Here is a 19,614-nt window from a genome sequence, read left to right as displayed (position 1 = left end):
GAATACATTTTAATAATCATAAGGCCAAGGGTCACATTAACCCACATAATCAATGGCAAAGGCAACTACTGCTTTAGAAGGAATGGTGGAACTAAGTCGTGGGTAAGTAGGGCATGGTGTGATCGCTGAGCGTTGCTTATGATCCCTGTTACCGCACCAGTAAGAAACAGAAAGCAAAAGGTGTTTGGGGTGGGCACAGGAAAGGAAAAGTACTAAGTGTGGGTGAGTGGCCTGCCCGGGGTTTTGAAGACAGTAGAGCACATCACCAGAACTGAGATCTGGGCCTGCTCGTCGTTCCTTTCTCCCAGTCTCCACAGTCTCATCCCTCAAACGTGACACGTGTCTTTCAGAACCTGGCAGCTGGGGCCGGAGCTGTTGGATCTTTGCCGCTGACCTACATCTCAAAGGTAACGTTGGCCTGGGGCTTGGGCAGTTCAGGGCCCCCACGCAGGGTCTGCATGTCAGCGGGATGAAATGTCAGATCTCTGGGGTGTCCGCGTTTGGGGTGTTCTGTGGGCAATCAAGTGTACCTCCTTTTTCACTTTTGCCAGTGGAAGTTTGCCTTGGGGTGGTGGGCTGGGGTAGAGTTGGATCCTCCCCTGCACAGCTCACAGGTTACTCCTGGCCCATTGCTTAGGGATTGAACCCAGGATGTCACACATGCCAGGAAAGTGCTCGACTCCTGAGCTGGATCCCTGGCACCTACCGTGGAAGCTTTGCAGCTGATGGAGGTGGCAGGGTGCAGGAATGTGCTTAGCAGGTTTTCGGAGGACGTTCCAGAATGACCTCTTTTTCCTGGGAGGGACACCAGTCAGTGCTGCCCCTGAGGAGGGGGAGGAGTAGGGCAGGACCCCTCTTGTAAGTGGGACATAAAGGAACACAACAAGAGCAACAGAAAACCCACAGTGAATGCGAAGGGATTTCCCAGTGTGGAGTTAAATGGGACCATCTCAGGGAGCTGGGGCTGCACCAGAATTTGAGTAGTCATTTGGACAGGCAAGGAAGAGGGGAGGCTGAGTGCCTTCAGAGGTGTTCAGGTGTGCCACAAAGCCATCAGGCAGTCAGGTGACTTCTACATTCTGGCAGGATGCAGGGCTAACCCCTGGGGCCCCTTGGTACCAGACCTGCGGGAAAGGCTGGACCCAGCGATGAGACGTGCATTCCAGCCGCTGCCCTGCCATGCAGCTGGGATGAAAAAAGGCCAGGGGGTCAGAGCTGTGCTGAGAGGAACTCTTTGTTCAGTGAGGAGAGCCAGGTGGCACCCTGCCAGCACTGAGGTTCTGGAAGGCGTCGTGCCCCCGCCCCCCCCTTCCCGTTCTAGCCTCATGAGTCTCTCCTTCCGGGTTCAGGCCCTCTCTGTCTAGGAGTGAGACAGAGACCAAGGCCCCCTGTGGGAGTCCCACCTTCAGCTGGCCGCTGCTAGAGGTCTGAAGGAGGTGGAAAGCTGCAGGGCTGAGTGTGAGTGGATTAGAGAGGAGATAATGACCTCGGACGGGCGCCTTGGAAAGCCCAGCTCGGCTAGCACAGCTGTGGGGAATTTGTGCCGGTCTTGTGGTGAGAAAGTTTCTGGCAGCCTCCTGGGGCCTGGTGGGCCTGCGGCTGGCTGGCCAGCGTCCCGCGGGGCCCTCCCCTCCTGTCTGGCCTCCTGGGAGCTCCTTAAGGTCATTCCTCAAGGAGATTTGAGAAAGAGAATTCTGAGGGAGGAGCGGAGAACTTCTTCAATAATGCAACCCCAAGTCCTCTTTGTGGTGAAAGGGTTTTGCTTTTGTTTTGAACAGGGGCAGAAAAGAATCCCATCTCCTGCTGAGTCAAGCTTTTTAAATGCAGCTCAGAGCAGGCCGTCCAGAATCCCTGCTTGGAGGCTGCCTCGTTTAGAAAGGCTAGATCTGCTGTTTAGGCCTGTCTGGGAGAAACAGGCCTGGCTCTTAGAAAACTGGCTGCTGCCAGGTCAGATTACTTTTAGAGCCCAGATCCTTAAACTCCTGTGACCCCAGAAAAACACGGAGCTCCAATGCAGCGTTCTAGTTTGTTTCTCGTTAATTCAGGTATTCCTTCCCAGAGGAGAGAACCTGTGAGCCTGGCTGGCCGTAATTTGCAGACGGCCTTGCTGTTTGGGGTGCTCCTCCATGGCTGTTTCCCGTGGGCTAATGTTGGGGAGATGACATCCTTCAGGGAGAGGCTGCCACCCACGAAATTGATGGCAGCAGAACCAGACCTTGGGTGAACTTGAAGATAATTGGAGGTGGCCTTTGGCGTCCCCACCTTGCCTTTGCCGGATGACCTTTCTTTTCTGTGCAGCTAGAACCGTTCCCTGTGTGAGTCTCGTTTTGCCAGCTAGCACAGTGGTTCTTAGCCTCTTTTTAGGGGGATGGCAGGAGAGGTCATCTTGTTTGGAAATACGGGACACTTATCTCTTCAGAGTCTGATGAAAAGCGGTGACTTTCACATGTGTTAGGCCTGAGTGATAGTACAGCGGGTAGGGTGCTTGCATAGGATTGACCCAGATTCAATTGCTGGCACCCTGTAGGGTCCCCCCAGCCCCACCTGGAGTGATTCCTGAGTGCAGAGCCAGCACCGCCTGGTGTGCCCCTCCTTTGAAAGACATATACATGTGTAGACCCCCTGATTTGGCTTAAGTTTGGGGGCCCATTGTTCCCCTAGAGCAATTCCGAATGGTAGAGCCTTCAACTAGAAGCAGTGAGTCTGTGCTGGAAGCTGTTTCTCCCCCTGATGCCACCACTTGGGCCAGGGTCCCCAGGACACCCGGCAAAGCTGCTTCCAGAGCGTGACCTTATTTTGCTACTGCGGCGTTTGCTGAAGGGCCCCAGCTCCACTTCCGGTGCAGGGCCGACCGGGTGAGGCCCACAGGGGCCCACCCCAGGGTTCGCTGCTCTTGTGGTCTGGGCTTAGTCTGATAAGAACAAGTTCCTGAGTTGGAGGAGTTTTGGAGCAGCCCCAGGGCGGCCGCCTCATTTTCCCCTCTCATCCGACCCTCCTCACTCCCATCACCCCTGTGGGATACCTTCTCAGTTGGTCCCGTCAGTGTTTACACTGCCCTGCCCTGGCCACCCGACCCTCCTCACTCCCATCACCCCTGTGGGATACCTTCTCAGTTGGTCCCGTCAGTGTTTACACTGCCCTGCCCTGGCCACCCGACCCTCCTCACTCCCATCACCCCTGTGGGATACCTTCTCAGTTGGTCCCCTCAGTGTTTACACTGCCCTGCCCTGGCCACCCGGAGGTGGGCGTGGGAAGGGGTGGGGTTCTGCCTTCAGGATGTTGGGGAGGAACCTCTCCTGGTGAAGGTGATCGTGACCACGCTGGCCCTTCTCTCCGAGGTCAGAGCAATGGGTGGGGACAGTTTGATTTTGCCATTTTGATGTCAGATGGCACACAAGGCAACTGGCAACTTTACTCTGGCTTTTCTTAATGCTGAGTATGCCTTATTTGTTTTGTAAGTGGAGGCGACACATTTTTCTCATGCATTTTTGTAGGCACCAGAAGAACCTTCAGCCTTGTGCCCAAAGTACCATGCAGAGCATTCTACATATCAACTGCTTGTGTTAACCTAAGGAAATGGGGAGTTATAAGCTAGCCATCCTCCCCCTGCCCCCACCTGTCCTTACCTGAGAGCTTCTGTGTGGCTGGATGAGTTTTTCTTTCTTTTTTTTTTTAACTTTTATTTTTTATTAATTCACCATAGATACAGTAACAAAAATTTCATGTTTGAATTTCGATCATACGGTCATCCAACACCCATCCCTTCACCAGTGCTCATTTGCCGCCACCACCAGAATCCCCAGTATCCCCTCCTCCCACACCTCCCCCTGCCTGTGTGGCATACAATTTGCAAGGTATCCTTTCTCTACTTTAGTTACCTTAGATGTTTCAAGACCAGTCCTACCTCCCCTCCTACCTGCCAAAAATACAATGGCTTGTATTGCTTGTTATGGATATAATATAATGTTGCACAGCTAAAAGAGCGGCGAGGCACTTTAGGAATTCTAAGATTTTAATAATTAGGGTCTGAAGAAATTGTGCTGCAGGTTGCTCATGTCCGAGATTTCTGTGTGTGTGTCTCTGGATTGTGGCCACGTGGGAGCTGGTGCTTCTTGCTGGCTTCTAGAAAATGGCGACCGCTGGAGCTCTTAGAGGGCAGGCTTTTTTAAAAATTTATTTTATTTTTATAAAGTTATTCACAATATTTGATTACATTTAATATTTGAACACTAATCCCACCATTATTACACCTTCCCACCACCATATTTCCATCCCGAACCCCAAACCCTGCTCCCAGAGCAGAACCAAAATAATTTATTTGTATTGCTTGCTATGAATAATCCTCAAAAAATGAGACAAAAAAATGTTTCTTAGAGGAAAGTGTGTGAAGATTGTTGTATTTCACCCAAGAGCCATTAAGCCCTTCTATAAGAGATTACTAACGTGTTGTTAAAGGTTGAGCCTTGTGTACTTATATCTATATCTGTATAAATATATTTCCCCCTAAGGTTGGTTGCCTTCTGCTTTAAACCCCATCAATTGTGGTGTGCTATTCTTGGCATATCAGTGGTATAAAGTATGAGACATCCAGGAATAGGTTCCCTCAGGGGTGAGGCCCGTCCGAGTGTGTAGAGAGCGGCCGTGAGTGTGGTGGCGGTTGAGTTCTGGAGGTTTCAGCTGCCGGGGCTGGCTCTGTAGGGGCAGGGAGGGGCCTCACCCGCCCCCTCCGGGTTGCCGCGAATGAAACAGCCTGGCGTGGGGTCTGGAGGCATGGCTATGGCGTCCTGCATGAGTGTCTTGCCTCCCCTGCACTATCATATTATTACCCCTCGTCTGATGAAGCCAGAAGTGGGGTCACACAGTAGGAGGCCCAAGAGCCCGTGGTGCACTACTTGTTCTTTCTTTGATCTTTTATAGGCTTCCACCCTCAGTTTCCATCTGGAGAATTTGGGGTAGAATTAATTTGGGTTGTTAAATCGTCATGGCTTGTCCATAGAAACAACTTAGAGCCAAAAGTGAGGATCCAGGCAGCCTTGTGGGGCCGTCATCATCAGGCCCTGGGCAACACTGAGGTCTGAGGAAACCCCCATTTTAACTTGAGGTTTTACTTCAGTCCCTGGCTTTTCTGACACCTCTGGTTAAAGCTCCTTGGAGTCCCCAGGTGAGAGCATGTATGTTAACCCTCTGGGCTAGAACAGGGGCTGGGAGAACTGTGTCCCTGGTAAGCTAAGGACAATGTGTCAGTAGTTCCCAGCCCAGATTTCTTCTGCCTGTTTTCCCAGGAAAGATTGTCCTCCTCTTAGAAATCCCAGGTTCACTCCCCTTTCGAGGCTCACCCACATCTCAGCCTGAGATGAATAATTCTTTTCTTTCACTTAATGGGCACCTTTGACTCTCTCCTCTTCGGAGAAGCCTATGTTCTCTCTTTCTCCCCTCCCATCTTTCTCCTTCTGCCCCCTTCTCTAAAGAAAACAATTTTACTCCATCAACACACAGAGACACTCACAGGAAAATCCCAGGCCAAGTAGTGGCCTGTTCCAGGAAAACCCATCTGGGTCCAGGGGGTCTCATGTAAACACTGAGGATGGAATGTGCAGTCCTTCATTCATTCACTCAGTGTGTTGAACCTGACTTCTGAATGTATAGTTGAGGGGCAGAATTGAAAAATCATCATGAAATTATTTAACAAAAAGACCAAAATTGTCTGTACTTTCTTATGCTTTCCCTTAAACATAAGATGTGCTTTCTGAATTCAGGGACCTCTCTGAGCCTGTGGGGAGGGCTTGTTTTCATAATTGAACAGTCAGGGTAGTTCTAAAGGGACTGGTCAGTGCACTGAACTCAGATATGCTGCCTCTGCTGTGAACTCAATGGAGTCTATGCATTTGTACCAAGACACCGTCAGCTGGGAGAGGGGCTGGACTGTGAGACAGGGTGTGAATGGGGCCAGTACAGACCTCGTGGTTGTTCAGGGAGAAGTTTACCAGGACGTGATGCCTTTGAAAGTATTTTGCACAAGGGCTGGTCCATGGTTGGTAGCTTGCCACGTGTTGGGGAGAACAGCAGGGCGTTAGGATAGAGAAGGCACCATTATGATAGTTGAAAATGATCACTCTGGACAAGAACTGGATGCTGGGAGGAGGTAAAGGGATATTCATAACATTTCAGTTCCTGTATTGCAAATCATATGACTGAAAGGAAGAGAGAGAGAGAGAGAGAGAGAGAGAGAGAGAGAGAGAGAGAGAGAGAGAGAGAGAGGGAGGGAGGGAGGGAGAGGGAGTGGAGAAAGAGAGGAGAGAGAAAAGGGAAAGTGCCTATCACAGAGGCAGGTGGGAGCAAGGGTTGGGGACGAGAGGGAAACTGGGGACATTGGTGGTGGAAAATGTACATTGGTGTTGGACAGGTGTTTGGGCATTGCATGACTGAAATCCAGTCATACACAGCTTTGTAACTGTGTATCTCACAGTGTTTCATTTTTTAAAAGAAGTATGTTGCAGAGATAGAGATGGCACAGATGTCAAGATAGTGGTTATCTAGGGGGAGGGCATGGAGATGACATGTATGGGCTTCTGATAAGTGGGACAGATATGGCCTATTAATCTAGGTGGTGAATCTAGGGTTTCCACTCACTGCTCTGTAAAATATTCATCTGTTTTATATATTCCTCTATGTATGAAAAGTTTCACATGAATATATTGAACAAAAATGCACTTTAACATTGTTAGAGACATATTCATGTTTCTTTGATCTCTTTATTTAATTTAGGTGAGCATAGCTACTCCAAAACAGAAACCCAAAATTCCGTTTTGCTTTGGTAAGTACTGAGGGTGGGTTTTCTGAACCCTTCAATAATTTCTTCTTTCTCATGGAGACAGTCGTGCGGGTCCCATGTGCCTTACACCTTGTGTGACAAGTGACTTTAGTCGCTGCAGTGTCCCTGGGCCGGAGATGATACAGCTTTCTCTGGCCTTGCTGTAATAATGACAACATCAGACAACAGAATCAGAACCACGCATGTGTCCATTCCTCCACTGCGGGGTGTGGCCCAGGGTACAGGGTCAGCTTTTTCTAGGAAACCTCCTCCTAGAGCCGAGCACGGGTATGCTCAGAAAAAGCAGGGTCTGGGGGGAATCGAGGGTGGGTTATGCAAACGATCAGGTTGAGACCCTCGGGAACCATGTGGGGGTGCTCTCAGCGGGGCCTTCATTCACCGGCCCATCACTGTGTATTTGGCTCTGCTGTGTTCTCAGTCCTGATCCAAGTGCTGTGAGCAGTCCCACAGCCTTTTCTGTCTCTGGAGTGAGGGCAGGAATAGTCATGTCCACTTCTTTTGCCACTTGTGCATCCTGAGCACGTAGAGTGGTTCCTGGCACATAGTTTGTGTTCAGTAAATATTTGTTGAATGAAGAGATGAATTCTGTGTCTGCCCCATGGTGCCCACTTCCTGTAGGCTAGCTAATTTATGCTGGGAGACTAAAAAGTTACCTTGAGCTCTCTTCTTCCCCAGCTATAGGTTGATGCAAACTTCTTTTGTTCATTTTCTCCCACAACTTTCAGAAATTACTGCTAATCTTAAATATGACAGATTTTGTGCTTAGCCGATCTGAGGAAAAAAAAAAGTAAATAGTGGATCTGGAAGTAAACTTAGTTGCTCTAAAGGCTTGCCTAGGGGAACGATATAGTCAAAAATGAGGTCAAAGTCACAGATTTGTACCTCATGCAAGCTATATTTAATTTTTCAACCACAGACAAGACTCCTTGGCTAGTTAAACCAAAAGATACAAACTCAGTGGGTCCAGTGCATGTAATATTATAACTAGAATCCCACTAATATCTCTAAAATGCTGTGTAAACTTACCTCTGTTGATGGCAAGTTAGTAGCAACATATGAAGACTACAGTTAATGTTGTCAGATGTCATGCTTGTCACAGCAGGTGAATCCATTCTATTAAAGAGAGAAGTCTAGTGACTTCCACAGAGGCAGGCTGGTGGGGGGCGGGGAAACTGGGGACATTGGTGGAGGGTAGTGACACTGGTGAAGAGATTGGTGTTGGAACATTGTATACTAGTAATGTTCCTAATAATTGAATGTGACTGTGATTGAAACTCAATCATCAGCACCTTAACTTTGTAATACATGTGAGTCAATAAAAAAAATCAGTAAATGAAAAATAAAGAGAATGGGTCCTTGTAGCCTGATGCTTTCTTGATATTCATACAAATGACCACATGGGGGTTCTGTACCCTTCTTGAAGCACCTTAGTTTGATGGAATCTTTTTGTGTTGGATGTGTTCTGAGCTGGGTTTTTTTTCCTTCTTCCCCATGACTTTTACAGTCATCAATGCCCTCTCTCAGAGGTATTTTCTTCAAGCCAATGACCAGAAAGATCTGAAGGACTGGGTTGAAGCCCTGAACCAAGCCAGCAAAATCACTGTACGTATAATTCCTTTTCTTATTCTGAAGGGAGTATATTCCTCCATGTAGAGAAGAGCCTAGATAGGAGAAGGACCTTTCCCAGGAGTCTGCTCCAGCCCTTGTTCCCCTACCTCTTATACTTTGGCTTGCCAACCACAAGTTGAACTGAGAATGAGTTTGAACCAAGTTTAAGGGGAAGTTTATGGTGGATCCCCTTTGTACTTCCTGGCAGGGCTCCTGGTCAGTCAGGCTTTGGGTAATTCTGGATGCTGATTCAGAATGCGGTAGGATTGGAAAATGTATTGCTGACTATGAGAAGTCGAGAGAAAAGTATATGAGGGGCAAGTCAGAACTTTTTTCCTGGCTTGTTGGGGGAAGGAGAGGGTGGAAAGTGGACAGGGTTGCCTGGAGGATGAGTCTGAGCTGTTAATGATCTGGTAAACCCTTCTTTTAATTTATTAATTAAGTTTTTGTTTGGGGGTCACACATGGTGATGCTCAGAGATTATTCCTGGCTCTGCACTCAGGAACTATTCCTGACAGTGCTCAGGGGACCATATGTGAAGGGAGGGATTGAATCTGGGTCTGCTACGTGCAAGGCAAGCACCCTACCTGCTGTACTATCACTCCAGCCTTCTCTTTAAAAGTATTGCTAAACTAATTTACTGACTTCAGTGAGGACTCTTATTTCCTTGTCTTGCATGGTAAGCTCCTTTTTTAGAAATACAGAAAAAATAGGGGGAGAGAAGACTACTGAGGAGGATCATTGCCCAACAATATAGGCAGACTTCTGGCATAGAAACTGTGGTTGTGTGCTGAATTTCTATACCACACAGTCAGGAGTGTTTCTGTGTTGGTGACTTTAATAATGAGCATTAGCGAACTGGAGCATATTGTGCTCCCAGATGCTTCAGGGGTCCAGTGAATACATGCAATACTCTGCAACTTACCCAGCACTAGTGAGGCTAGACTCAGTTAAACAGAGAACATCTCAGTCATCCGAGGTTTTTTTTTTTTTCTCAGCTTGTTAGTCTAATGAAACTTGGTAAACTTCTGAAAAGAAAGAGAAATGGTAGATCAGAAAGTGATAGCAAGAGCTGGAGCTATAGCACATCAGGTAGGGCATTTGCCTTGCACACAGCCGACTGGGGTTCGATTCCCAGTATCGCATATGGTCCCCCCCAGCACCGCCAGGAGTAGTTCCTGAGTGCAGAGCCAGGAGTAACCACTGAGCATCACCGGTGTGACCCCAAAAAGAAAAAAAAAAAAAGTGATGGCGGCCAGCTCCCTTGTCAGCTGATTCTGATTTGAGTATTCTTTGTGCATGTGGGGGTCTTTCTCTCTGGGCCTTCCACAATCTGGGGAGTTTCTTTAAATATTAAACATGTTATTCTTATTCAGCAGTTCTCTTTGGAATTTTTTTAGTGTTTTTTTTTTTTTTTAGTGTTTGTTTTTCCCCCTGTTTATGGCCACACCCAGCAGTGCTTGGGGGACCGTGTCACTGCTTCCTCTGCCCACTGGGCTCTTTCTCCAGCCTCTGTCCTTACCCGAGGGACTCAGCTGTCCAGCACAGGAGGCACAGGCCAACATGTTTGCTCTTCTGCTGTGACTGGAGCCAAGAGAGTGGCTCTCAGCTGCGCCCTTGTCTTTCCTGGCTGTAGCAGGTGGGATTTATAGACTGCGGGAGGGAACGTGCAAGGTGGTGCCAGACCTTGGAAACCCAAGGACTTGCCGGCATGTCACATCTTAGCACCTCCAGGGTCTACAGAAGCTGTTCATCTTTCTTTTTCTCCTGCCAACAGTCCTAGAGGCCTTGTGGAAAGACAAGGGTCTGTACTTTCCTCTGATCTTTTCAAGTCCTGAAGAGTTGGCTGCTGTCTCCACTGCACTTCATCCTATACTGCTGTGTCCTGCCATAGGGAAGCTGGGTGTAGGGTAGCTGGGAACTAGGGCAGCACACTGATGGCACATAGAGTTGTTTTAGAATAGCTTGTGTGAGTAGTTTTTTGTTGTTGTTGTTGTTGTTTTTGGCTTTTTTGGTCACACCCAGCAATGCTCAGGGCTGACTCCTGGCTTTGCACTCAGGAATCACTCCTGGCAGCGCTCGGGGGACCACATGGGATGCTGGGTATCAAACCCGTGTCGGCCGTGTGCAAGGCAAACGCCCTACCCATTGTACTATCACTCCAGGCCATGTGAGTAGTTTTGGACTAGCTTTTACAATAGCCTTAGAATAGCACTGGGTATTGGGGAGATACGGCGGTGAAAGGGGGTTGATAATAAATGAGCCAGGCTTCAGAGCCGGCCGTATGGTTCACCACTCACACCAGTCCTGGGGCATGACTTGTCTTATTGCTCTTTCTTGGACTAGGAAAATTGGCATCAGAGTCTTGCCCAGAGCTTGAATATTAGTCAGTGCTGGAGCTGGGATTCAAGCCAGAGCTCTCTGACTTCTAAGACCTAGGAGTTTATGGAAGTATTAAAACAAGTCGCAGTTATAATGTGGATTAGAGTATACACCACTCTCACACATATGACTTCAGTTTAGCCTCATGAAAAGAATAAATAGGAAGGGCAAGTGTTAGTGTCCTTATTTATAAAAGAAGAAATGCTACAGGAAAGCGACTTGCTCAAGATCAGTCACCTACAATGGATTCGGTTGTTGGTTTTTTTTTTTTTTGGGGGGGGAGTGCATATCTGGTGATACTCAGGGCTTACTCCAGCTCAGTGCTCAGGGATCATTCCTATCAAATTCCAGGAACCATAGGGGTTGCTGGGGATCAAACCCGGTTCAGCTGCATGCAAGGTAAGCACTGCTGTACTATCACTTTGGCCCCCAGGTTGATTCAGTTTTTCTGCTCACGGAGCACTGCTTAATTTATGTGAAGGTCATTGAGTCCTTATGATAAAAGAAAATGATATATTTAAGGAATTAAAGTTCTCTCAAAGTGTTAGTATTAAGGAATTAGCTTTTAGATCTACCACAAAAACTGACTGGCTTAAAACATCAAAAATTAATTGTTTCATAATTCTCGAGGCCAGTAACCTGCTGTCAGGGAGAGCCATTCTTCTTACTTCAGCTCTCGCGACTGCCAACAATGGCAGTACTTGGCTGTAACTGTCTTCTGTTCGCTCTCTCTGACTCTGTGTCAGAGTCAGCCCTGGGAACTCTCTTCTTGTAAGGAAATAAGAGGGTACAATGGCTAGGTCATTTGCCTTGCATGCAGCCAACCTGGGTTCGATCCCGAGAACCCCATATGGTGTTCCAAGCCCTCCCAGGAGTGATCCTTGAATGCAAAGTGAGCAGTAAGCCATGAGCACCTCCATGAATGTCCCACCCTCCTCCTTCCCAGCAAAATTAAAAAAAGAAAATCAGTCATTGGACACAGGGCCTACCCAAAGCAGCGTGACTTCATATTAAGTTCATTACACCTACCAAGATCCTGCTTCCATATAAGGTGACATTTTTGAGGGCATATTACCTGCCTCATTATGTTTTCCAAAAATGTTGAAAATTGAACTGCAAAAGTAAATCACATCTCCCACACCTTCTCCTCTCCTCAGTCTGCCCCCGAGTTGGATTGTGCTCAGCAGTCCTGCCATACTGTGTGGGAAGAAAGATGGCACTTTGTAGATTTCATTTTCTATTGCAAGTGAGATTTATCAAGTAACACTCTGCAGGTGCACAAAAGAGGGCAGACCTTTTGTTTTCTCTGGGGTGACCATAGCAAAAGAACTACCTGGCTTTCAGTCTGTAGAGTCTAGTTATCGCTGAGTTTGTCCTCCATCAGCTGATTCAGTGTTTCAGGAACTGGAAACAGCTTTGGCAAGGTTCTGGAAGTTGGTTAGCAGAAGCCGCAGTGCAGGGGCATGAGAGACAACCCAGTTTTCTGGGTGGACTAGCAAGATTCTGAGAAGCAATACAACAGTCCAGCTTTTAAGGTTCCTTTTCTCCTTTTTTGCCACTTGGAACCGGGATATCTACTTCCCTTCTTTTTTTGATGGATTTTCATAACTCACTTGGAGGGACTTTTTGCTCTTGCATGGTGATTATATTACAAAACTTCCAGTAATTATAAAATTCCTATCACAAAACAGCAAATAAAGAATTCTATCACAGAACAGCAAAACTTAGAAGTTATGTGAGGATTTGCAACTGCTCAGAACTCTAAACAACACCTGACACCACATATGGTGCCCCAAACTTAGAGGAGTGATCCCTGAATGCAGAGTTAAAGTAAGCCCTGAGGAGACCACATACTGTTGGGTATGACCCCCTCAAAAATGATTTGTTTGGCTTTATGCCACACCCAGTTGTGCTCAGACTCTGCAGCTGATTCCGTGATCAGGGATCACTCCTGGCAGTACTTGGGACCATATGTGGTACTGGGATTTGAACCAAGGTTGCATGGCAACCGCAGCTGAATACTGGGCAAGCACCTTAACTTCTGTACTATTTCTCTGGCCTCTCCTAATTTTTTTTAGCACAATTTAGAGTAATTATGATTGTATCAGTTGTTAGGGAGATTTTTGTCACTCTCCCTATTAATCCAGGCATGCAATGAGGACAGAGTAAATGTATGCAATGTGTTATTTTCCATGTATTCTCTAGCCAGAAATGGGCTGGCTTATAGCATGTGCCCACTACACTTGTGCATTTAGCATGTGTGTGTGTGTGTGTGTGTGTGTGTGTGTGTGTGTGTGTGTGTGTGTGTGTGGCCTCATTTCAGCCACTCAGCTGGCAGTTACTGGTCTTCAGATGAGGGTGGGTCAGAGGGCTGGCAGGGGACAGGGCGTCTTTCTATAACCTGGTACAGTAGTTTTCTCCACCCATTCCATATTGCATCTCCTCTTCCTTCTGCTCTCTGTTGTCCGTGCTGTCATTTTCCCAGGTACCCAAAGCTGGGAGTGTACCTGTGACTACCAAAGTCCTCAAGAGCCTCCCAGTTCCTGCAGCCCTAGAGAAGAAACCCCAGGTGGCCTACAAAACCGAGATCATCGGAGGAGTCGTGGTGCACACACCCATCAGCCAGGTACCGAGGACCAGGGCTGTACTTGGGGACGCAGGGGCTGGGTGTGTTCCTGAGGGGACAGTGATGTGCGCAGAGGACCACACAGGGGTTAAACATGCCCATGAGTATGAATAGGGTGGCCAAGAGAGTCCCAGCCGGCTTGGGAGTGAAAATAGCGGGACCAGGTTTTCAGGCTGCCGGCACCCGCCCTGCTCCTTCAGCCGGGGCACCGGCACTTGGTCACCCAGGAGAACTGGGGCGGGCGAGGTGAAGGTGGCTGGGATCTTCTGGTTTGTGTGTGTTTTTTCCATCTCCTGCTCTCTAAGTCTGTCTAGCCTCCCAGAGCCCGTGCCTTTGAGAGTAGAGTCCAGTGCCAGCTGGGCGCAAAGCAAGTGTTTCTTCTCCTGTCTGGTTCTTCTTTGACCTAGTGAGCAAAGCAGCAGGAGATAGTTCAATCAGATGGGGCAGGGGGGCTAGGGGAGGCAAGGCCGCTGCCAATCCTGCTGCTTTTCCTTGTAGAACGGTGGTGATGGGCAGGAAGGGGGCGAGCCGGGCGCCCATGCCATTCTCCGAAGGTCTCACAGCTATATCCCCACGACGGGCTGCCGCGTGCCCAGCGGCCCTCCACTCATTAAGAGCGGCTACTGTGTGAAGCAAGGGAATGTGGTGAGTGTCAGCATTGGTCCCGGGGGGCTTCTGGTGAGACCTGGGGCCTTGCACAGGGCAAAGGGCTGGGAGGGGCTACTAGCCACTGCCCAATGGGGATCATACCTGGGGTTTGGCGTTTGCACCCTGGGTCAGAGGTGTGGCCCCTCTGGGATGAAGTCGCCAAGCCCCAGCTGCCCGGCAGTGCCCGAGCTTGGTATTCGTGGCCCAGGGCTCTGGGGAGCTGAGACGTCCAGCCCTTCTGGCGCTTGCTGAGTCCTCTTCCTAATGAACCGTTTTTCCCCTTTATCAGCGCAAGAGCTGGAAACGTCGTTTCTTTGCACTTGATGACTTCTCCATCTGCTACTTCAAGTGTGAGCAGGTTTGTAGTGGCTCTGGGCCCTTTCTGAGAAGACCACAGAAGCGAGAGGCATGGACACACGGGCACACACGGGAGGGCCTCTCCTCTCCCTGGGGACTCTTCAGAACGATGCCAAAGTCACCTCCGCCTCGCTCCAGCCAGCGAGCTGCTCATGCTTAGAGACATCTTGGCCTTTTCTTTCTCTCAATTATTTCGGGACCTTTTCCACTTGCAATCTGGGAGTTAACACCAACTGTTACTGAGAAGAGGAGCCCAGGCAGCTCGTCTGGGTCTTTCTGCTCATGTCTTACTTAGCTGCCGTTTTTTCCCCCACCAGGACCGAGAGCCACTTCGCACTATACTTCTCAAGGACGTTCTCAAGACCCACGAGTGTCTGGTCAAGTCCGGGTAACTGTGCCAAGTCCTGGCCCACTTAAACCTCGCTCTCATCCTTCCCTGACTGCAGAGCTCCTACCTGAGGCTGGGTTCCCGGGGTCTGGGATGGACTCACAGTCTGAGTTGATGTGGCTCCATGCCCATGCTGGCAAACTTACCTTCTTCCCAAAGCCTCCCCCTGGCTCCTGAGGAGGGAAACTTACATAATTATTTTCTGGTGGAGAACAAGAAGGAGCCAGAAGAGAGTAGAGTTGATCTGCCTCTCAGGGGTCTGTCCTGATTTCCCAGGAGGACCGTGGGTGGGAGTGAGAACTGGGCCTTCAGCCACTCACTGTCAACACTTCAGGTCCAATCCTCATTGCTGCCACTGTCTCTTTCCTGAACCTCTTTTGTCTTTTCTCTCCTCCTTTTGACAAAAGCCCCAATGTCCTGGAAAGCAAGGGTGATTCACAGCACCGTGTATTATTCCTAGTGAGAAGGAAGAACAAAGGTTTTTTTTATCACCAGGAAATGACTGTCTTCCACATGCCGTTGTGCTTGCCTGTGCTTCAGGCCCCTGAGAGTGAGGTGCTTTCGTAGCCTACCTAGCCTACCGCAAACATGGATGCCCTCAGCAATGAGCTTCAGAACCCCACTGGCATGTAGAAATTCCCATTTTGGCACTTGACCTGCCCATCATTAGGGATGGGGGATTGGGATTCTCCGTCCTGAGCATAGCCAGCCTTCTCAGTGAAGTTCTGAGCAATGGGCTGATTGTTCTCACATGGGACATGGGAGAACGTTGCCTGAAAGCAAAGTGCTCGAGGACCCAAAGTAGGAGTGGGGAGTCACAAAGGACCGTAGCAGAGTGTAAGAGAGTAGGCAAGTTCTCAGAAACTGTTTATCATTCACGAAAGTGGCTGTAGGGTCCGAGAGAGAGTACAGGGCTAAGGTGCTGATCTAATACGTGACTCAGGCACCCTGATCTGATCCCCAACACCATCTTTGGTCCCCACAGCACCACCAGGAGTGATTCCTGAGACACAGCACTGTAGCACTGTAGCATTATCTTTCCATTGTTCATCAATTTGCTCAAGCGGGCACCAGTAACGTCTGCATCGTGAGACTTGTTGTTACTGTTTTTGGCATATCGAATACGCCACGGGGAGCTTGCCAGGCTCTGCCGTGCAGGAGGGATACTCTCGGTAGCTTGCTGGGCTCTCCGAGAGAGACGGAGAAATCAAACTCGGGTCGACCGCATGCAAGGCAAATGCCCTACCCTCTGTGCTATCGCTCCTGAGATATAACCAGGATTAAATAAACCCTGAGCACTGATGTGGCCCCAAACAAACAAACTGAAACAGTAATTCTACATGGAATGTCCAGAAATGTGATCTGGAGTTTGACCAGGGAGGAAAGGAAGGTTGGACGTGACTGGATTCTTGACACCAGTGCCCTCGAGGCTTCTGCTGATCGTCTGGGTGTGGGCCAGAGGCAGCTTTGCAAGCCCTGATACTGGTCTGTCCTGGTGGGGGTTTATACTTTGACCAAAACTCTAACTGCACGTGTCAGAGTGGAGTCTGAGTAAAAGAATGAGGGGAATTGAAGTCCCCAGAGGAAAGTCCCAACCCTGTCCCCACGCCTCCTGCAGATTCCAGGCCTCTGTCACAGTGTACCCCCTCCCCCTCCCAAAGCCTAGTGAAGGGGTGAATGCCTAGTGAATGGCCCTGGGGGGGGGGTCGGTGACAGACATTCATTGAATTGAATCAAATTGAAAAACAAAATATAGACTTAGAAGTGGATGTGAAAGAGTGGGGATTTCCTCCTGGTCTGGCTTCCCGTCCTCGGTGGTTGATGATGTGATTGCTCAGTGGGAGCTCAAAGAGTTCGAACAGTTCAAATATCTCAGGCACAGTGAAGAGCGGCCTTTACTCAGTGACTCAGAAACTAACCGGTGAAAAGTGTTTCGAGTGACACACGCTGCACCTGAGCAGCCCCACAGAGGCGCTATCTTCTCCTCTTCCTAATTTTTTTTTGGAGGGGAGCATATTTGGCTTTGCTCAGGGGCTACTCCTGGCTTTGTTGCTGGGGTGGGGGGATGTCATGGCGGGCCTTTGAATGCCATATGCAATGTCAGAGGTCAAACCTGGGTCTCCTTCAGGCAAAACATGTGCTCTGACGCACTGAGCTATCTATCTCTCGGGCCCTGAATCTTCATTTCATAATTGGAGCATAAAGGTTCACAAAGTTTTAAAAATTCCATAAAATGCCTTTTCCTTAAGTGGGTCAGATTTGGCTCCGGCCTGGCTCCCCATCTTGCTGTTGCCTTCCCTGCGGATCTTCCGTCTCATGCTGACGATGGGTTTACCAGGTGTCATTGTGACTCGCTCTCTCCTTCCAAGTCTTTTTCCATGAAGCCAGCCCTGCCTGTGATCGTTTCTTTCTTGGAATTAATCTAACCTTGGCATATACTATGAATAATTTTGTTCTCTCATTTTCTTTTTTTGGGAAGAAAGGAAATATTTCATTTCTTATCTATTTACTGCAGTGACTAGATAGATACACACAGCAGACATTCAAGTTGTCATTTTAGTTCATTTAGTACTGAGGTTTGTCATTGAGGTTTGTCATTGAACTTCAGATATTTCTCATCCTGTTGCTTGAATTCGGCAGAGCCTAGCAAGCTACCTATGGTGTATTTGATATGCCAAAAACAGTAACATCAAGTCTCACAGTGGAGACGTTACTGGTGCCCACTCAAGCAAATTGATGAGCAATGGGATGACAGTGATGATGGTGATGACAGTGATGACAGTTGCTTGAATTAATAAAGATGCTTCTCTTTGCTTTCTTTAGTAGTAAGAAGGGTTTTTAAATAGTGCTCAATTCAGGGGCTGGAGCAATAGCACAGTGGGTAGGGCATTTGCCTTGCACGCGGCCAACCAGGTTCGATTCCCAGCATCTGATATGGTCCCCCAAGCACCAATAGGAGTAATTCCTGAGTTAAGAGCCAGGAGTAACCCCTGTGCATCGCCGGGTATGACCCAAAAAGCAAAAATAACCCAAAAAATAGTGCTCAACTCAGATGGCCACTCCCAGTGATACTCAGCCAGTTGGGCTATAGGGGTCAATATAGAGCCCAAATATTGCCTGGGCCTTACAGTATTTTGGTGGGTTAGAAGGCACGAGGACCATGTCCAGTGATGTTTGGGGACTCCTAGTCTTTACCAGCAATGCTTGGGGGTTACATGTAGTGTCAGGATCAAACCAGAGCCCCACATATCCAAAATCTGTGTCCCTTAGCCCTGTGCTATCTCCTTGGCCCTTAATTCTCATCGTCTTTGCTCCTATGTCCTGTCTCCAGCCCAATATTGTGAATCATGCAGCAGAAACCCCGTGGAACCGAGGAAGTGCTGAATATTCTGTGGAGATAGGAGACTTGGTTCACTAGGAGAGGTGGAGTCAGACTTGTTCCAAAATCCCCATTATGTTCTCTGTAGACAAGTCACAGGACTTCTCCGAGCCTGTGTTTTCTCATCCATAGAGCAGAGAAAGTCTTAAGTGCTTCCCTAGATTATTGTGAAGATCAGAGGAAATAGCACACACAGGTTCCATTCAAGGAACAGATTTGTGGTTGCCAGAGAGGGGGTGGGATAGGGAATTGGCAAAATGGGTGAAGATGAGCAATAGGTGCAAACTTCCAGTCATAAAAAATAAGTCCTTGGATATAATAGACAGTATTATGAACTCTCTCAATCAATTTATTTATATAATACTATAGTTAATAATACTGTATTGCATATTTGAAAGATATAAGAATGAGTCTTAAAACTTCTTAGTACAAGAAAAAGACTTATAACTGCATTTGAGGATAGATATTAACTAGACTTATGATCATTTTGCAATATATAAAAATACTGAGGGGCTGGGGAGGACAGTATAGTGGGTAAGTCATTTTCCTTGCACGCAACTGACCTGAGTTTGATCCCTGGCACCCTATATGGTCCCTCAGAAACTCACCAGGAGTAATCCCTGAGCACAGAGCCAGGAGTATTCAGAAGTATGCTCTGAGCATTGCTATATATAGCCCCTCCAAAATAAAACCCCCCAAAATATTGAAACATTATGTTGTATACCTGAACTAATTTATGTTTTGTGATATTTCTGCCTCGCTCACAAACCAATAACATTTCCATATACTTGACCCTAAAAAAATCGTGCCTCAAAAGACATTTGCACAGAGCACCTTATGTATCTTAGGAGCTAAACCTACATGCACAAACACCTCTATGTGGAGTGTGGTGTTTGTGGGGCAAGAGATTTTTAGAAGGAATGGAGGTTTATCTTGTTAAAAGTGGTTTGAGTGTGGTATACCCTTGCAAGGCCAAATGTCCCGAGACCCTCTTAGTAGCTTAGCGGAAACTTTTGTGACCTGGAGGGGCCGAAGGGGAAAAAGCCTTGAATCTCCCTTGTCCTCATCTAGGGCCATGCTACTGTCATGTAGGAGAAATCAAGTCTTCACTGTGTGTCCAGTATTCCCAGTAACTTGCTTTCTTGTTCTCTGTCCAGGGATCTCTTAATGAGGGACAACCTGTTTGAAATCATAACAAGTTCCAGGACCTTCTACGTGCAGGTAAAAAGCACCCCCAAAAGACAATGGTGTCTGTTTTGAATGATATACTTATCAGTCTTGGCTTTATTCTTCTGTTTAAAAAAAGACTCTACGTTTTGCTTGAGGTACCGTTGCTTTCAGTAGCATTGACATCAGACTTTGGTCATTAGCTTTGCCTTTCTCTAGACTTCTCC

The 19,614-nt window shown here is 48.1% G+C and overlaps 1 protein-coding gene across 3 annotated transcripts in view; it reads left to right on the top strand.

The window, feature by feature from the left end:
* The window catches only part of PLEKHA2 (pleckstrin homology domain containing A2), a 78,294-nt gene that overhangs the window by 42,084 nt on the left and 16,596 nt on the right, over window positions 1–19,614 (top strand). For all 3 annotated transcript variants that reach the window (XM_004606852.2, XM_055130773.1, XM_055130783.1), the window contains 8 exons: window positions 351–407; window positions 6,766–6,814; window positions 8,337–8,434; window positions 13,308–13,448; window positions 13,947–14,093; window positions 14,386–14,454; window positions 14,771–14,841; window positions 19,378–19,441. In XM_004606852.2, coding sequence (XP_004606909.2) covers window positions 351–407; window positions 6,766–6,814; window positions 8,337–8,434; window positions 13,308–13,448; window positions 13,947–14,093; window positions 14,386–14,454; window positions 14,771–14,841; window positions 19,378–19,441 — 696 coding nt within the window. The remainder of the gene's footprint in view (window positions 1–350; window positions 408–6,765; window positions 6,815–8,336; window positions 8,435–13,307; window positions 13,449–13,946; window positions 14,094–14,385; window positions 14,455–14,770; window positions 14,842–19,377; window positions 19,442–19,614) is intronic.

Source organism: Sorex araneus, chromosome 1 (genome assembly GCF_027595985.1).
Source record: "Sorex araneus isolate mSorAra2 chromosome 1, mSorAra2.pri, whole genome shotgun sequence".
Lineage (NCBI taxonomy): Eukaryota > Metazoa > Chordata > Mammalia > Eulipotyphla > Soricidae > Sorex > Sorex araneus.
The sequence above is the reverse complement of the archived record's forward strand: the minus strand, read 5'-3'. Positions and strand labels throughout refer to the sequence as shown.